We start from the raw sequence: 18,807 nt of genomic DNA on the forward strand, positions 1-18,807 counted from the left end.
TTCAGTCAAGCGAAAGGCAGTGGAGGATGGGAGGGAGGAAGAGGGCGACGTTGTGCCTTGGCAGCAACTGCACATTTCGCGACTGAATGCAAGGGGAACTGATGATTGCGGCTCAATTTCGCGTGCCCTATATGGAGATATGGAGGAAAGCAGGGAAGGGGGTGGCGGCTTCGACTCTGCCAGCAAGTGCGTACTTCGCATGGTCGCGTGCACTGTATCTTTAAAGGGACCTACAGACAGCTCATACCTTTGTGCGCACCGTGTTCTTGCCGCTCTTGCTCACACGCTCTTGCATGTTGGTAGTCGGCCATCTTAAGTACTCTGACTCATTCTGTATATATATTGTAAATATAGTCTTTCTATACTCGCAACATCCCCATAACATATTGGTGGGAGGTGCAGGGTACCACAGCTGGAAACGGAGCTCCGCAGTGGATGTCGCATCACTGTCCGCACCATGAATGACGGTGAGCACGCGGGATCAACGTCGTTGCTGCCTCCAATGTCACCGTCACCAGCTACATCGCTGTCACCTCTGGTTGTGGTTGTGCAACCCAAGGATCCTGGAACTTCCTGCAGGACCGATGGCGCCGACATCGAAGGGTGGGTGGCTATGTACGAATGCGTGAGTGGAATCGACAGATGGGGCCCAATGCTAATGCTATCTAGCCTGTTGTTCTACCTAAGAGGCACGGCAAAGGTGTGGTACGAAAACCACGAAGAGGAGCTAACCAGCTGGGACCAATGCAAACAGAAGTTGACAGAGTTGTTTGGCAAACCAGCCCGCCGTAAAATTGATGCAAACCAGGAACTGGCCTCCTGTGCCCAATTCCCCATGGAGTCCTGTCTCGTGCATCCAGAACGTGCTGGCACTTTGTCGTAAAGCTGATCACGACATGACAGAAGCTGAGAAGGTCGGGCACGTGCTTAAGGGCATTGCTGACGACGCCTTTAATCTGCTCATGGGAAAAAGCTGCTCTACAGTTGATGCTACCATTAAAGAGTGCCAACAATTCGAGCAGGCCAAAACCCGACGTGTCTTGCACCCATTCACCAGCTTCCCAATACTGCCGCAACGTCGACGTGTGAAGATCAACCCACACAGCAGCATTCATCTCCATCAGAGGACGTGGTGCGAATCGTTCGACATGAACTGGATGCGATGGCGCCCGTAGCTTTTTGTTCGCGTAGCCATGATGCTACCACATTTTCAATTCCCCTCGTACAAGCCATCGTTTGCCAGGAACTTGAAAACATTGGTTTACATTCTGTATGTGCTGTCGCCAATCCCAGAGCTAACGAACGGCCTTCTACTATTTGCGCTCCAGCCCGACGCTTCTCTCCACGTTATCGCCGCCCGACTGAGGGGAGAACTGTGGATGACGAGCCGATCTGTTTCACCTGTCGCCGCATGGGTCATGTCGCCCAATACTGTCGCAACTTGTGGCCCTCGCCACCTTCCAAGTCGACCAACCTGAGCGGTTTTGATGCAAATGCCCACAGTGTTTCGCCCACCACCGTGTCTAGCAGTGCCGACAACTCTGCTAGGAACACATAGTACAGTCGCTCACCATCGCCGCACGGGCACCAGTCTTATTCACCACAAATATGTCGTCCATCTTCCCGTTCGCCGCAGCTACATTGCTTTTCATCCTCTGTGGTGTTTGGCCGCATCCGTTCGGAAAACTAAGAATTGAAGCCCTCGGAGGTGGGGCTGCGTTGCCAACTGCAGCAGCAAATCCTCTGTCTGTGCCCATAAGGAGAAGTGTTATAGATATTAAAATAGACGGCGTACCTGTCCAAGCACTCGTCGACACTGGAGCCCACCTATCAGTGATGAGTTCCAGCCTACGTAAACGTTTAAAGAAAGTCCTAACCCGAGCAGCTGCCTGAGTGCTTCGTGTGGCCGACGGCGGTGTGCTGGTTGTTCTTGGAATGTGTACTGTGTGTTTAATTATAGCCGGCCGCCCTACTTCTGTCTCTTTGCGTTGATCGACAACTGCCCTCACGGCGTTATCCTTGGATTGGACTTTTTATCCGCTCATTCTGCTCTCATCGACTGCGTGACCAGCATTCTTCAACTGGAACTGCCTCAACTCGCCGATGCGTCTAGCACCGCCCCACCGCACTTCTGCTCGCTTCACGATGTGTGTCTGTCACCCAAAGAAGTTACTTACGTCACTTTGACAGCGCAGCTACAGGTTCCTGACAGTGAATATGCGCTTTGCCCCATTATTGACGTGCTTTTGAACCGAAACGTTGCTGTTCTGCATTCGTTGGTCACGGTTATTAATAACGATGTCATTCTACCGCTTCTGAATTTCAGCCTGTGTCCTCAAGTGATTCCGGCCGCCATGTTTTTGGCCAACGTTTCTAGTGGTTCCGAATTTGACATTGAGAGTCTGAATGCCGACAGTGGCTTATTAGCGCCAATTGTAACTCACAGCTCTGGTTCCTTAACGGATGACTTCGCGAAAATAATTGCACCTGACCTCACATCTGCACAGGCCACGGACATACTTCTGCTTTGATTTCGGTGACAGGCCTTTAGGCCAAACATTTGTTGTTCACCACCGTATAAACACTGGAGACACCAATCCTCTTCGTCGGTGTCCCTATCGGGTATCGCATGCTGAAATTCGAGTCATCGAATCAGAAGTGGGCAAAATGCTCCGCAAAGGGGCCATCGAGCCATCAACCAGCCCTTGGGCTTTGCCTGTCGTCCTTGTGAAAAAGAAAGGTGGTACTTGGCGTTTTTGCATCGATTATCGTCTCTTAAACAAGATCACGTGAAAAGACGTCTACCTTCTAATGCGCATTGGTGACGCCTTGGACTGCTTGCACGGAGCTAAATACTTCTCGTCCATCGATCTTCGATCCAGCTACTGGCAGATTTTCATTGATGAAATGGACCGCGAGAAGACGGCCTTCATCAAGCCGGATGGCTTATATCAGTTCAAAGTCATGCCCTTTTTCCTATGCAATGCTCCTGTGCCATATGAATGTATGACGGACTCTCTTCTGCGAGGCTACAAATGGACCACCTGTCTTTGTTACCTTGAAGACGTTATTGGTTTTTCTCCCACGTTTGGCAGCCACCTTACCCGACTCGCTGCAATTCTTGCGGTCTTTTGAAAAGCCGGACTTCAACTGAACTCCACGAAGTGTCAATGCTGGCGCCGTCAGATTACCGTGTTGGGACACCTCGTTGACGCATCCGGTGTCCAACCAGATCCGGAAAAATTCGCGCCGTACGCAGTTTCCCTGTGCCACGTTCTGCTTCTGACGTGCGCTGCTTCGTCGGCCTGTGTTCTTACCTTCGCCGTTTCATCAAAAACTTCGCCGATGTGGCTTGGCCTTTAACAGATCTTCTAAAGAAGAACACGCAGTTCTCATGAAACCCGGAGCAGGCTCACGTGTTCGCCGCTCTCATCGGGTTTCTGACCACCCCTCCCATACTTGCCCAATTTGATCCATCTGCACCGACCGAAGCCCACACTGACGCAAGTAGCTATGGCATCGGCGCTGTTCTAGGCCAACAGCAGAATGGTACTTACGCCAGCAGGCGGCTTACGCCAGCCGCCTGCTGTAACCTGCCGAGAGAAATTACTCCATCACCGAGCGGGAGTGCTTGGCTTTAGTTTGGGCTGCGGCCAAGTTCCGGCCATATTTGTACGGCCGCACGTTTTCGGTCGTCACAGACCATCGCGCACTCTGCTGGCTGTCTTCCCTTCGGGACTCGACTGGACGGCTTGGTCGCTGGGCCTTGCGGCTCCAGGAATTTTCATTTAGTGTCCATTACAAGACTGGGCGCCTCCACAAGGACGCTGACTGCCTCTCACGTCACCATGTGGATAGTCCCGATCCTGTTGTGCATGATCCGGTGACCTGCGTGGTGGCTTTGACAGACGTGACCGACAACAACGCGACGCATCCTTACAGTCCATCATCGCCGGAGTGCAATCTGGCCACACCGACGGCACGTGCCACATGTTCGTGCTGCATGACGGCATCCTCTACCGCCGCAATATCAACCCTGATGGCCCTGAGTTGCTCCTTGACCTTGCTCGTGATCTGCGATCCGTCGTTTTCGAACAACTTCATGATACACCGACGACGGGACACCATGGAGTTTTGCGAACATACGACCGCGTACGACGCCGGTTCTTCTGGTCGGGTCTCTACCGCTTTGTGCGTCGTTATGTCGCAACCTGCGAATTGTGTTAGCGCCGGAATAAACCTCCCCTGGCACCTGTCGGACGAAATTGAAGTTCCCTCTGAATCGTTCTTTCGCGTAAGCCTTCATCTGCTTGGCCCTTTTCCGACGATGACTAGAGGGAACAAGTGGATCGCCGTCGCTACTGATTACGCGGCAAGCTATGCGATAACAAAGGCGTTGCCGACTAGTTGCACAACAGACGTCGCTGATTTTCTCCTCCACGACGTCATTCTCTACCACGGTGCACCTCGACAGTTGCTTACACACCGCGGCCGCTCGTTCTTGTCTCGAGTTGACGACCTCCTCCGCTCTTGTGCCACTGAGCACAAGTTGTCCACCGCCTACCACCCATCAACGAACGGTCTTATGGAACGTCTCAACCGAACAATCACAGAGATGCCGTCGATGTAGGTCTCGTACGATCACCGCGACTGGGACGTCAAGGTAGCTTACGTGACGTTCGCGTATAACCCGTCCCGACATGACACCGCAGGATATTTGACATTTTATCTTTTGTATGGTCGCGACCCCACATTGCCGTTTGACACCATCCTCCCTTCTGTACCACGTGTTTCAACTGAGTACGCTCGTGAAGTCGTCGATCGCGCTCACATGGCACGTCAAGTCGCCCGATCTCGTTTATTAGCCTCGCAGCATATACAAAAAGCGTTACGATCGCTGCCATCGCGATGTTAAGTTCGCGCCAGGTGCTTACGAGATTTACGTAAATTACGAGATTTCGCCGATACATTTTGATGCATCCTCAAGTCAGACGCCTGTTGACGTCGTGCACATTTCGCGGCTGAAGCCATACTTCGCTCGCAATTCTTCGCCTACCATGCGCCGAGACGGCGCTTCGCCACGCGGGGTCCTGTTACGGAAGGACGAAAGAAGAGAGAGGAAAAAGATCGGAGAACGCTGGTTGCTGCGTGTTGGTGGTCAGCCATCTTAACTACTCTGACTCATTCTGTATATATATATTGTAAATATAGTCTTTCTATCCTTTCGACATCCCCGTAACAATATTAAGTAGATGTATACAGAACTTCTAGATTGAAAAGCATGTATAGCATGCCTAATAAAGCAGGCCAGATGACTATTTGTCACTGCCCCGTGTCAAAGGGGGTGTCAATAAATCGTGATCGAGACGAAGGAGAAATGGTTCGGAGAAGGTATAGAGAGTGAAGAGCTGCCGGCCGCGCGAGTGCATCGCCTGAGCCTTGGGCGTGTGTTTTGAAGAAGCCGTAAACGCTCCGGGCTACTAGGAGTTGTCGAATAATGCAACGGGGCTGTTTGGAGCAGATAAGCCGTAGCAGGCCTGCCGTCGGTAAGAGTTGACAACATGGCGGAATTTGTCAATAGAGACTAGTCCGGCAAACCGGGGCGGTTTGGGCGGATTGCCGGATGGTCGGGGGCGTAAACCTGAGTGCCCGAAGCGATGCAGCCGGCTGGTGTTGTAGAGCTCGACCAGACAAACACTGAGCTAAAATTGGAGTAACCTACTTTGTTCTGCTTCGCTGCAGAAGTGAATTTTAGGCAGTGGCGTAATTGTGTTCACAATTACGTTCACAATTACGCCGCTGTCGAAAGTTTGCACCCCAGCTAAGAAGAATATAGCAATTGGCTTTGTGTTTAGGTAGTTGAGATTTGCACCACCAGCTGGCGCCACCAATATGGCCACTTACGTTTACGTCTCCGCTCATCTGGCAAACCGCCCGCGCTTGCCGGAATACTGGGCACTAAAATTCTCTAATGTGAGGAATAGCGCTGCGTTTACCTATTCCAGAATACCATTCTGGACATTGTGGAATTCCGCCATATTGTCAGGTCATGTAATGGCGGCATCTTCAGCCAATCGGAGAGGCCGCAACCACCCTCTGGGGCAATCAAGGTTGACAAGATGGCGAATCCGTCAATACAGCGGAAATCGTCAGTGTCCAGAAGAGCGTTTCTGCTCGTGTCAGCGAAGACGAAGATAGATCGCTCTCAATTTATGAAAGAAGGTGATAGATTTTTAAATTTATTACCTGAACACATCAGTAAAGTCTGCCCGGCTCTTGACCAATCCCCGTGAGTGGGTATGCGCCAAACTCATCGAGGTCATCACCATCACCAACACCATCGTCAAGCACCATCGTCATCGCGCCCGCAGGGCGCGTTTGTTTACCCGCGCGCGACCAAAATTGTATCGACACGGTGGATTGCTACCGAAGCACCCAAGAAGCCGCTGGAGCGCCCGGTCTCCCTGGCAGCGCCGTTCTGCTGCCCTCGGACCTCGAGCCAGCCGGAGGCGCACGTCGACTTGAGGAGGCCAAGGCCACGACCCGCGGGCAACGGCACCGCTGAGACAGCTGCGCCATGATTTTCTCCAGCACCTGCAACGTGAGTCCGCGCAACCCAACCGATTCGGCGAAGTTTAACGCGTTTTGCAGGCAAGCTGAAATTCTCTTGTTTTCCGCCGGGAGCGTGGGCTTAACGGAAAGCAGGCGCAGCATGTTTCTGTGTCGGGGGCCTCTCCTGCGTTCTCGACTTGTCATTGGCATTTAGACAAAAAATGCGCTAGTAGTGCCTGCTCGCGTCGCCAGTATGAAGCGCTTCACCCAGAACGCGCGTGATGGGTAGACGGTGGACTTGTGAGAACTATGCTCATGCGGCGTAGAATTATCCGTTTCAAAGGGACCACTAAAAAGGGAAACGCTAAATAAGTTTAGGCTGATATAGTATTCCTTCGATACTTCATTTTCGTTAATATTATTGTAAGTTGGTTAATGTAAAAGAAAGTGAAGGTCAGTCTCATCTATTTTTTTTAAATTTCGCGCCGAAGCCCCAGCGACAGGTCATCGGAGTGACGTCAGGAATTTCGAAACATTTTCTCGCGTTGGGCCGTTGTGGATCAATAAAAGTTCTTTCGACTTGCCAAGCTCAGTCCGCGGCACTTTTACAATACAATGCAAGTTCATTTCTACCGATGAAAAATTGAAAGCACATTTAGCGCCAGCAAACAAGGACGTAAGGGAGACGACAACACAAGCGCATTGTGTTGGAGTCTCCCTTACGTCCTTGTTTGCTGGCGCTAGATATGCTTTCAATTTACCAACACGCCCAACAAATGGCGACGAAAAATTCACTTGGCTCCAGCGGACGCCGGCAAAATCCGTGACGTCACGGCGACCCTGCCTGTTTCGCTTTTAATTCTTAATTCTCGTCGCAAGGTTGGCTTTTTTTATTGTGTGCTAACGCCGTGGGTTCTTAGTTGAAATCAAGAAAAAGAAATGGGCGTGGGCAGGACATGTAATGAGGAGGGAGGATAACCGATGGTCATTAAGGGTTACGGACTGGATCCCAAGGGAAGGGAAGCGTAGCAGGGGGCGGCAGAAAGTTAGGTGGGCGGATGAGATTAAGAAATTTGCGGGCACGGCATGGCCACAATTAGCACATGACCCGGGTTTTTTGGAGAAGTATGGGAGAGGCCTTTGCCCTGCAGTGGGCGTAACCAGGCTGATGATGATGATGATGAACGCCGTGGTCATCGGTGCAAGCGAAGGTTTGCCCAACAGCCACGACGAAACGGCCCATCTCGACCAGAGACGCGCAGCGTACTTTGGCGACAAAAGCTCTATTATAATTTCCCGCATTTACGCGAGACACTTCTCTTGCCACCCAACCGTACTTCACGCCGTCTCTCAAACAACCTCAGTATTCAACGTCTTCACGGCTCTACTAAATCCTTCAACAGCTCTTTCTTGCCGGTAGCTATTGCAGAATGGAATAGTTTACCGGACCGCGTAGTAATCGAACGCAACCCTGCCAAGTTTCGAAACATACTAACGAACTTTCTGAGTATTGATGCGTAATGGATTTTACTTTTTACTACATCACACTTTTTTTAGTGCATTGGTTAGTACTTTTTTGTGTTTGACATTCATTTGATTGCACCTTCTTTGCCCTTCTGAATGTTTATTGTTATTGTTTCTTACTTCAGTCATGACTGTTTGTACGTTTCTTTTTCTTATGTATACTCCCCCCTTATGTAATACCCCAACAAGGGCCTTTAAGGGTCTATAAATGATGATGATGATGACGAACGCTCGCCGCAACCGTCAGCGAAGGCAGCGGAGAGACGCGACACGGCTCTCGTCACAACGCGCTCGCTCGAACCCGCCGTGGTTGCTCAGTGGCTATGGTGTTGGGCTGCTGAGCACGAGGTTGCGGGATCGAATCCCGGCCACGGCGGCCGCATTTCGATGGGGGCGAAAACACCCGTGTACTCAGATTTAGGTGCACGTTAAAGAACCCCAGGTGGTCGAAATTTCCGGAGTCCTCCACTGCGGCGTGCCTCATGATCAGAAAGTGGTTTTGGCACGCAAAACCCCATATTTTTTTTTTTAACGCTCTCGCTCGAGAGCACGTGCTTCTATTGGAGGCTGTCGCACGCGTGTGCTTTTTGCGCGCACGCGATCTCCTGCATACGGGCTACGCGACGTGACGAACAGTTACTTGGCGCTCGCGCGAGAGACATATGCGTGCTATTCTGGCCTAATGGTATGAGAGAGCAAGATAGAGATTGAACTACATTACGAGCAGATGAGTTGTTTGGTCGCCTTTCTTTGGCGGGTGGCCTCAGTCCAGGAAGCCATGTGACCTGGCCGCCTGGTTTGCTCTGTTCGCCAGCTGGCGCTGGTCATCAGGGTTGCATGAGGCTGGTGAGCTGGGCCTCCCACTGCTCCGGTGCCGGGTTGGGGATCGAGGGATGTTGGTGCAGCACCTTGGCGGCTTGGCTAGTCGGTACATACTCTACACGGGAACAGCGCTGGTGCGTGTTCCTCTACATGTCCGTCATTTGGCGCTGTTACCCTGTGGAGGACGTTGGTGTTTCGGTCGCATTTCCCATACCACGTGGTACGGGGTGTTTGGCGTGTGTCGGAATTTGCAGTCGTATTCGTAAAGTGTGGGGTAAATGAGATGGTATTTCGTGCTGCGTGGGAAAGTGTTGGCTTGTAGCTGACCCCCACCAGACGAACCCGTACCGCGCAGATACACCGCAATAAAGAAAAAAAAAGGAAAGCAGGTCCAATCAAAACAATTAATTACATTACGGCTAACGGTGATGCGTGCAATTTGGTGATCACAGTTCTTTGCACAGAATCGCACGACACGTATCAAGCAACACTAAGGGATTCTGTACCTCTTATGTCACAGTAGTACATTCTCATTCTGGATGACTGGCCAAGAACGGACACACCCCCAGGGTGCATACCAAACGATTATATAAAAACAATTCAAAAGATTCGTGAAATATAATTAACTTTAATAATGGGCATTAAGATGTCTATAAACCGACATTATATGTTCATGTTTACGTCGGAATCTTACATATTTAGACATGTCATTTCTGGAAGAGTGGCCAAGAATCCAGTGGCACATACTGAGTGATTAAATGAAAGAAAGCAAAGGATATCAAGGAATACGTTAAATATAATTTGCCATTCCATTAACAGACGTCGGTGTGATTTAGAGATGCCTGTGGGCGAACAGGCGTGCAAGTTTTATGTAGTTATTTTTTTTCTTATCGGAACAGAGCTGGACTTACGTGATCAGAATACAATGAGCCACTTCGTGTAACTTTTGTATACAAATATATTTAGCAAGACCGCAGCTACTTTCAGAAAAGTCTTGGAGAGTTCGCAAAGGAACGTTTGCATTAAAAGTAATTGTGGCCTGATAGTTACATCAACGGGGTGTTGTGCCAGAAGATCGATGTCGCATCCGTAATTGTCCGTAATTGCCAGGAGCCCGATGTTCCGTCCGCAATTCCGTCCGATGTTCCAACACGATCGTAATTTTTCCTCCATGTCCTGCGTGTTGTGTACACTCTTAGGCAAAGTTACACCCTTTGGTTTGCCCCTTCTGCCACACAACAATAATCGTTATCTGCCTTGATGCGTTTCCTTTCGTTAACGCTGCGAGCCCGGAACTTTCCAGTAACGAACGGCACGCGCGTTATCAGAAGGGGCACTCGAAAGGGCGTAAACTGTTCTATGCTGATAACGCGCGTGCCGTTCGTTACTGCAAAGTACCAGGCTCGCAGCGTTAAAGAAAGGAAACGCATCAAGGCAGATAACGATTATTGTTGTGTGGCAGAAGGGGCATGCCAAAGGGTGTAACTTTGTAAAGCAGTGATTTGGGTTTGTTGGTAAGACATCGTGAAGCTTATAGCGTGTTAAAAAGACAAGGACGAAAGTGAGACGTGACACATACAGGCGCTACCCATACATATATACAACTTTTTTGCGTACATCATATACGTGCGCTGTTTACAAAAAAACCTTCAAACACTATTGCGCATATACGATAACTCTTTGTGGCTTGGCGATAACTGTGTGTCTAAACCATCAATTGCCCTTTCCCACAAAGAGTTTAAGAGTTTCCCGCAAACTTTGCCTAAGAGTGTATGTTGCAAGACAGCAGCAGCCACGGTCAGTGAAAGCCGGGAGGGTTCGTTTGTCGTTAGTGTATATAGCCTTCAATGCCTTGGCGCACCCGCCTTCTGGGGGCGCGCAGTTTTCGGCCGTGTCCGCCGTGTTGCTGCTGATGCCCCTGTCGTGGCCGTTCGTGCTGTGCTTCTCGTGCCGCCTGGCCACGTGGATGTACCGCCTGTATCTGGCCGCGCTGGGAGGCATGGTGCTGGCCGCCACCTGCCTGCCCAGCAGCCAGCAGGGCATCGTGGCCGACATCTACCGTTACTCCGTTCCGCCGGACTTCGACGCGGACATCTTCGAGCAGGACGCCGCCTACGGAGGCGTGACCAGCGCAGAGTCCTTCTTGTTCAAGTCCTCCGGGCACGTGTCCGTCGCCGAGGTCCAGCGGCAGATGTACGGGCTCGTGTCCTTTACTCGATACCTGAAATGTCGATTGTGGACCTTGCAATGCCAAGCATGCTTTGGTAGCATATTTAGCGCCAGCAAACAAGGACGGAAGGGAGACGACAACACAATGCGCTAACTTCAACAACTTGATTTTCAGGAAGTACACCTATATAAACCATGCACAGTGGCGCCACCTTATCCAAATCTTATCCATCCAAAAAAAAAGGTGGATAAGGTGGCGCCACTGTGCATGGTTTATATAGGTGTACTTCCTGAAAATCAAATTGTTGAAGTTAGCGCATTGTGTTGTCGTCTCCCTTCCGTCCTTGTTTGCTGGCGCTAAATATGCTTTCAATTTACCAACACGCCCAACAAATGGCAATGCTTTGATACGCCGAGTTGAAGGCCTCAGTATGCTCAAACCCATAGCCGCGTTTTTGACGGGCTGGAGCGAAGTTTCAGGTGTAGGTAGCTCAGCGCAGCAATAACTAATAATTAACTGCTACACTAATTCATGTTTAACTAAAATCACATTTCATTGTTTATTGTTTTTTTTGTTTGTTTTGGTGTATCTCCTTGGACAGAAAGAAAGTGACCAAGTTCTTTTAATTTTCTGTGAACTGGACTTGGGCTTCTGAGGTGATATCGGTTATCACGCAAAATTCTGACGTGCGCTGCATGCTGTGAATCTCCGTCACCTTCATGCCATCGTCGTAACGCTGTCATTTGTCGTCATCACTTCAGTAACGTCACCCCATTGTCCTCAAGCCAACGTCGTCATATTAACGCGAGAGCGTTAAGGGCCCCGTGTTTCCGAAAATGTGGTGTCGGCGTCCAGCGTCGGACGTCGTTTCGGCAAAAAGATTTGCGAACCGCCCATACCCAGGCCCTCCACGCGGCGCAAGGGAGGTACTGAGCTGATTGACTTTCTCAAGCTAAAATACGTAGAAAAATCGCAAAGTGCGACTTACACACAACCTACAGACACGATATCGTCGGTCTGTAATTTGACCAGACGAGAAAACATAATACTGTTACGCGAAAACTCAGAGAAACTCCTTTTCAACGTTTCTACCATTCATAGACCGGCCACGGCGTCCTCCAGTTGTGCGCGCTGGCGCGGGAGTATCTCGGGGGCCGCGGAGCGGCGCACCCGGTTCCTTGCAATACTTCCAGATGGCGCTCGCCTCCGCCGCATTGCGGCCCACGCAAGAGGCCGCGTTTCAATCACAAAGCCCGCCTTCGTGCACAGCGTTCGGGGCCAGCGTTTCCCAGTAAACATTACGGTTACATACGACCGAGTTACCGGGAAGTGTGAGAAGCAGTCGGGGATCTGTGAATGCTATCGCGTTCTACTCTTAAAGGCGAAGCTTAGGCGTCCTCCATCTTTTTGTCTTTGTCGTTCCATCGATGTCATTCCTTCTTTGTCATTCTTTAGAAACAGTACGTTATAAGCTCGGCTCACCAATTTCGTTTTTCTTATTGCAATGTCAATTATACGGACACTCAAGGTGCTTTGGCGCCGTCGCCGTGCTGTCACGGCATCGACGGCGCAGTTGTGGCACGTGTGTCTAAGCTTAGAGGGTCACTATGCAGACGCGGTAGGAGCGCGTCGCGTTTGGCAGCGAAAAATGAAAATCACTGGTGATTTAGCGGTCAGTGCGAAAAAAACGCACCAGCATTACTCTCGCACCTCCTTTAGTTGTCGGATCCATGATTTAAACCGCGTTTAAACTACATTGCGAGGTGGTGTTCAGCAGCTCACTCGACCCACGTGCTGTCTTTTTCGAGGAGCGAGGTGCAGCTGATCGCGGTCTGCAGCCAATAAGGTCCTGACGAAACCAAACAGTTGCTGTGCGCGCGCGCAAACACACACACACACACACACACACACACACACACACACACACACACACACACACACACACACACACACACACACGCACGCACGCACACGCGCACACGCACACGCACACACAAACACGCACGCACACACACACACACACACACACCCACGCACGCACAAACACACACACACGCACGCACGCACGCACGCACACAAACACACACGCACGCACGCACACAAACACACACGCACACACACACAGGCCCACACACGCGCACACACACACACACGCGCGCACACACACACACACACACACACACACACACACACACGCGCACACACACACACACACACACACACACACACACACGCCCACACACGCGCGCACACAGGCCCACACACGCGCGCACACACACACACTGGCCCACACACGCGCGCGCACACACACACACACAGGCCCACACACGCGCACACACACACACACACAAACACACACACACACACACACACACACACACGTGACCGGCTTCACACACTTCGCAAACAGCGTCCTTCCGATGCTGCAGTCTGCATGTGTGCATGCAAACCAGCGTTCCTACTGAGCAGCGGTTGTGCAGACCACACTGTGGTGCACACACTGGTTTAGCTGGACAGCTTGCGGTAAACTTTATGGTACGAACGCCGACAGTTTCCCTTCGGCTTCACCTTGTGCGCCACCGAGGTGCGGCCTGGAACGCCGCTCCTCGTCGCGCCAGCATCCTGAGACGCCCGATAAATGCCAGGGCGCTGTTTCTGATACGCAGCGACAATTGCCCTGCGTGCTGTATCACGACAACGTGTCGTCCCCGCGTGTTCTTGGAAACACCGTCCGAGGAGCTTCGGCGCAACGGTGTATTTGTTGTTCTCGATATATCAGTGCATCGCCGTTCGGGCGAAACGGCCCAATTCTTGTTACCCGAGATTCGGTGTACATTAGTGGTCTATTGGTCTAGACACGAGGCTTTACAGCGAATAGACTGCCTGGGGCCCACTGAAGTAGAGAGGGTCTCGTGGAGGCGGAGCAGGCGAAGAGGAAGTAAGGTCACGGACCGAACAGGGCTGTGCCATAGTCTCGAAGTGGTTTGGTAGGCGATCACGTGGCGCCGACGTCACAGAGAGGCGGGTCTTCGACGCGCGTAATCTCGCGTGGTAGCTTCGTAACGTCCGAAGGCTTAGATGCTGAGATCGGTAGTAGCTCTGCGTCGCGTTTTAGTCGCCGCCTGGACTGACGGTTGCGGGGTCGCCGAAGTCCACTGTGCGTCTTTTTGTGAAGAACCGTCGTTTCGTTTTGCGGTCTCAGCACAGGTTCCGTTAGACTCCCACAGTGTGCACGTGGGATCTGCGTGGTTTTTAAGGCGTGTAGTGGGCGCGTCGGAGGACAGCGTCACGCGCTTTCTACCGGGCCGACAGCGTAGCGTTGTCGTCACCGTTGTCGTCACCGTTGTCGTCACCGTTGTCGTCACCGTTGTCGTCACGTTGTCGTCACGTTGTCGTCACGTTGTCACGCCGCCTGCCCAAACCCGTCCGAGCCGCGATCGCCGGCTCCCCTCGCGCGCTTTCACTCGCACATACGGCATATGCGGCGCGCGCCGACGGCGTTATCACTCTCAGACATTATACAGAACATCACGGCGACGCCGACGGCAGAAACGTCCATACAAGTGTTATCGCAATGGCAGGCATTCTCAGATCATGAACAGCAGGTTGCCATTATCCCTCAAGAGGAAAGTGTATAATAGCTGCGTCTTACCAGTACTCACCTACGGGGCAGAAACCTGGAGGCTTACGAAAAGGGTTCTACTCAAACTGAGGACGACGCAACGAGCTATGGAAAGAAGAATGATAGGTGTAACGTTAAGGGATAAGAAAAGAGCAGATTGGGTGAGGGAACAAACGCGAGTTAATGACATCTTAGTTGCAATCAAGAAAAAGAAATGGGCATGGGCAGGACATGTAATGAGGAGGGAGGATAACCGATGGTCATTAAGGGTACGTTACGGATTGGATCCCGAGGGAAGGGAAGCGTAGCAGGGGGCGGCAGAAAGTTAGGTGGGCGGATGAGATTGAGAAGTTTGCAGGGACGTCATGGCCACAATTAGTACATGACCGGGGTTGTTGGAGAAGTATGGGAGAGGCCTTTGCCCTGCAGTGGGCGTAACCAGGCTGATGATGGTGATGATGAATAAAACCCAGATCCAACGCACATGTTGGAAATATGTGAAGCGAAGCTTTAGCGAAGCGGTTAATTAAATGCTGACTGCGATGCGTCCAGTTTAGTTTACTTTTATCCGATGCAACGCGTAATCTAATGCAATGTTTATGTTTATGCACCGCAAGGGTCTCAACATTGATTTAAAAAAAAAAAACGCCGCAGTTACTGCTCGCCGAAAACAACGCGATATCCAGAACGTTGAGATCTATAGTGCTGTTTCATGACCTCCGAGATTTGGAGACGTCTGCGGTGCGCTGCACGCATCTCGGGGGCCGTGTTACGGGATTCACGCCATACCCGCTAATTACGCATTGGTTGCCATAGCTGTTGATCATAATATGAAACAATTGCTTGCCCCGCGGCTTTTCCTGACATTGCTTCTGTAGTATGTAAACTATAGTATGTAAGCCAATGTGAAGTTTCGTTGCGGTCATTTTTTGGTGACGTTGGTCTATGTACTGTAAATGAAAAAAAAAATGGCAGTTTTGCCCGAAAGGCACAGCAATGTCAGCGATAGCGAGGGTTAGCGCTGTGCTTGAACTCCTCGGGCGGTGCGCCCGCCGTGGTAGCTCAGTGGCTATGGTGTTGGGCTGCTGAGCACGAGGTCGCGGGATCGAATCCCGGCCATGGCGGCCGCATTTCGATGGGGGCGAAATGCGAAAACACCCGTGTGCTTAGATTTAGGTGCACGTTAAAGAACCCCAGGTGGTCAAAATTTCCGGAGTCCTCCACTACGGCGTGCCTCATAATCAGAAAGTGGTTTTGGCACGTAAAACCCCAAATATTATTATTATTATTATCCTCGGGCGGTGCGACATACTTGCTTGGCGCAGCTCGTAAACCAACTGATGATTGGCAGAAGAAACAGCACCCTGGCGGCTGCCAGGCTTCTCACAACGCTGGCGTGCTTGGGGGCCGCCGCCAGTGTAGCACTGGAGGCGTCGCTCATTTATGGCGCACGAGGTGAGACCGGCAGGAAATCACAGGGCAGTAACCCAGGGTGGAGGGCTAGGGGCCCGGGTTCCGACATTAAAGCCTAACATAAATCTGACAGATAAAGCGTAGTACGCAAAGCCACGAACACAAAGATCTATATAGCTATCATTGCCCTGGAAACTGAAGGATCGAAGCACCACGGTTCGCCCTAGTCGTCTTATTAGGAAACATTTACGCTCGAAATCTCCTCGCGCGAGCCGCGCATGCGCCGTCGATAGCGGGACATCACGACGGCGGCTTCGACGGCGGGAATGTGGCTCGAACGATCCGCATTATTGAATAAAAATGCCGGCCGTGTGTGAAGGCGTGGAGCACTGGTTGAGGGGGCGGCCCTTGCAGCTTCCGCAATATGAGCCTGGGGCCCAGCACCTGAAGTCTCTGCGAGGTGCCCCAACGTGCTCTTGGGAGTAAGCAGTGCGCCTAGATCAGTGTCCGTAGACGCATCTGCAGTGGATGCGTCTAGGGAGAAAAGGTCATGCAAGAAAAAAACAATATAAAAGGAAAGTTCCAAATGCCACTGACGCATCTTGTTCATGAAGTTTATTCATTTATCTAAAATGCCGTACGGCAACCCGTGCGGTCACAAATTATATCTGTAAATCTGTCCAAAACAAATTATGTAAGTGTACAATGTTCCATATATTGCCTTTCTCTCTCTCTCAGCGGCTCCAGCGGAAGTGCGGACGTGCAAGGCTGCTGCAGTCCCCGCCCGTTTTCCGACATTGCTTTCGACTAACGGACCGCAAATAAATGCCGTGCACGCTGGTGAAACCTGATGCGAAAGCTCTACTTGGGTTGCTTGCTTTCACTGGCGGCTGTTCCGAATTTGTCACTGCCGCTCGTACTTTTGATGGTCGGATTAGTTGGAGTCTCTTTTTTTTAGAATGCTGTGTTGACTATGCAGCCTTTCGAAATGCTCTCCAGAAGAAAAGTAATCTGGTGCCACTGTGCCATGGTACTTTTCACTTTCTTTTATTGCCGTATATGAACGGTCCGAACGCTGTTAACAATTGAAAAAATACACGCTGTCGCCGGTCGACCTTTGCGAGAGCAAAAAGATTTGGTCGAATTATACGAAAACTTTAAGTAACAAACGGTGGCAGAATGAGTTCAAATGTTTTTGTTTATTGCTCGAAGTAGCCTGTAATTCTGCTTCTTGCCTAAGCGTTCAACTGTATATGTATTCACATATGTATTATAATTATGTATAATCTTTGAGTCTACTCTCCCCCCTTACACAATGCCTCTAGGGGCATGTAAGGTATCTTTAAATAAATAAATAAACTGAAAGGAAAATTTCTGAAATGAGGTAAAGTGAAAGCGAAGTAATTGTTTCACGCCTAGAGGCGTTGTACACTGAATTTCTTGCGTCTTTAAGCCTTAAAAATTAAATTATGGAGTTTTAACGTGCCTAAACAAATTTCTGATTATGAGGCACGCCGTAGTGAGAGGACTCCGGAAATTTCAACCATCTGGGGTTCTTTGTCGTGCACCTAAATCTAAGTACACGGGTGTTTTCCCATTTCGTCGCCACCGAAATGCGGCCGCCGTGGCCGGGATTTGATCCCGCGACCTCGTGCTCAGGAGCTCAATACCATAGCCACTGAGCAGACACGGCGGATGGTCTTTAAGCCTTAGTAACCGCTGCGGGGGCCAATGAACGGAATCGGCAAGCTTTCGCGTTCGAATCAAGTGATTTCTTATGCCATATAGTTTCTCTTCGGGACTCTCTAGTGTGTTCGTATTAAGCGAAAATTCGAATTAACCGATCGAACTGGAGAGATGCGACAGCAGCGCAGAGCGGCGCAGCGCCCTAAATAGCATCATTTATAAGCGAGAAACAGATTTGGTTTTGGTAACCAGGAGCTAGATGTGCTGTGACGTCACGATTCTCTAGCTCACTGTGTTATTGCTTTCTCTGCGCCTGCCAAGCTCGAGCGCAGGCGCAGAAACGCGCGCACGTATTTTGTTTGCGTTTTTTTTTGGTAAGCAACGTCATCGTGCACAGCCTTATCGATACACGTCAGCACATTTAGTTCTCACTCTCTGACGTCCACAGTGCTGCCGATTACTTGGGCATTATGTTAGCTCAGGCCTTTCCTACGCAGAATTCAGGTCGCATCCTATTTCGCTTAAGAGGAAGCTTTAGCTCGGGGGCTCCTGTCTAAATACATGGGAAAGGAGGAACCGTTTCTCTCGGCACCCATTGCAATTAATTTGATGGGGCTTATTGCATCTAGAAAAAAGTTAGAATCTAGTGACTGTTTGTAGCAAAGTTCTGATTTAGGACATCAAGTTTCTCAATAAAGATGTTTGAAAACAAATTTTCATAAAACGAAAGTATCAAGTTTGCAGCTCAGAAGGTCGGCAATGAAAAATTCGAAATAGTTTTGTAAATTGAATATAATGGTACATCTAAACCGGACACATTTGATGTTGGATTGAAGTGAACCGTTCTAAGCAATGGCACAAGTTTACGTAAGATATAAATTGATATCGCAAATATGTCAGCTTTGAATGCTCTAACAGATGTATATTACAGAACCGCCATATCTATTTTTAGTGCAGAGCTAAGAAATTGTAAATTTCGCGCGTCCATTCTTTTTTGGACCTTACGAATTTCCTGATA

General features: G+C 50.5%; 1 protein-coding gene across 1 annotated transcript; it reads left to right on the top strand.

The window, feature by feature from the left end:
• The first annotated feature begins 6,330 nt into the window (after positions 1-6,330).
• Positions 6,331-16,967, top strand: LOC139050885 (uncharacterized). Its single transcript, XM_070527694.1, has 3 exons — positions 6,331-6,601; positions 10,781-11,091; positions 16,842-16,967. The coding sequence occupies exons 1-3, from the start codon at positions 6,578-6,580 to the stop codon at positions 16,912-16,914; spliced, it is 408 nt and encodes a 135-aa protein (XP_070383795.1). The 5' UTR covers positions 6,331-6,577; the 3' UTR covers positions 16,915-16,967.
• Positions 16,968-18,807: the final 1,840 nt, after the last annotated feature.

Source organism: Dermacentor albipictus, chromosome 10 (genome assembly GCF_038994185.2).
Source record: "Dermacentor albipictus isolate Rhodes 1998 colony chromosome 10, USDA_Dalb.pri_finalv2, whole genome shotgun sequence".
NCBI classification, from domain to species: domain Eukaryota; kingdom Metazoa; phylum Arthropoda; class Arachnida; order Ixodida; family Ixodidae; genus Dermacentor; species Dermacentor albipictus.

Coding starts and splice junctions, on each gene's coding strand:
- LOC139050885 (XM_070527694.1), top strand. CDS start 6,578: ATGATTTTCTCCAGCACCTGCAAC. Junction 6,602..10,780: donor TTTTCTCCAGCACCTGCAAC/GTGAGTCCGCGC, acceptor GGGGGCGCGCAG/TTTTCGGCCGTGTCCGCCGT. Junction 11,092..16,841: donor GCCGAGGTCCAGCGGCAGAT/GTACGGGCTCGT, acceptor TCTCTCTCTCAG/CGGCTCCAGCGGAAGTGCGG.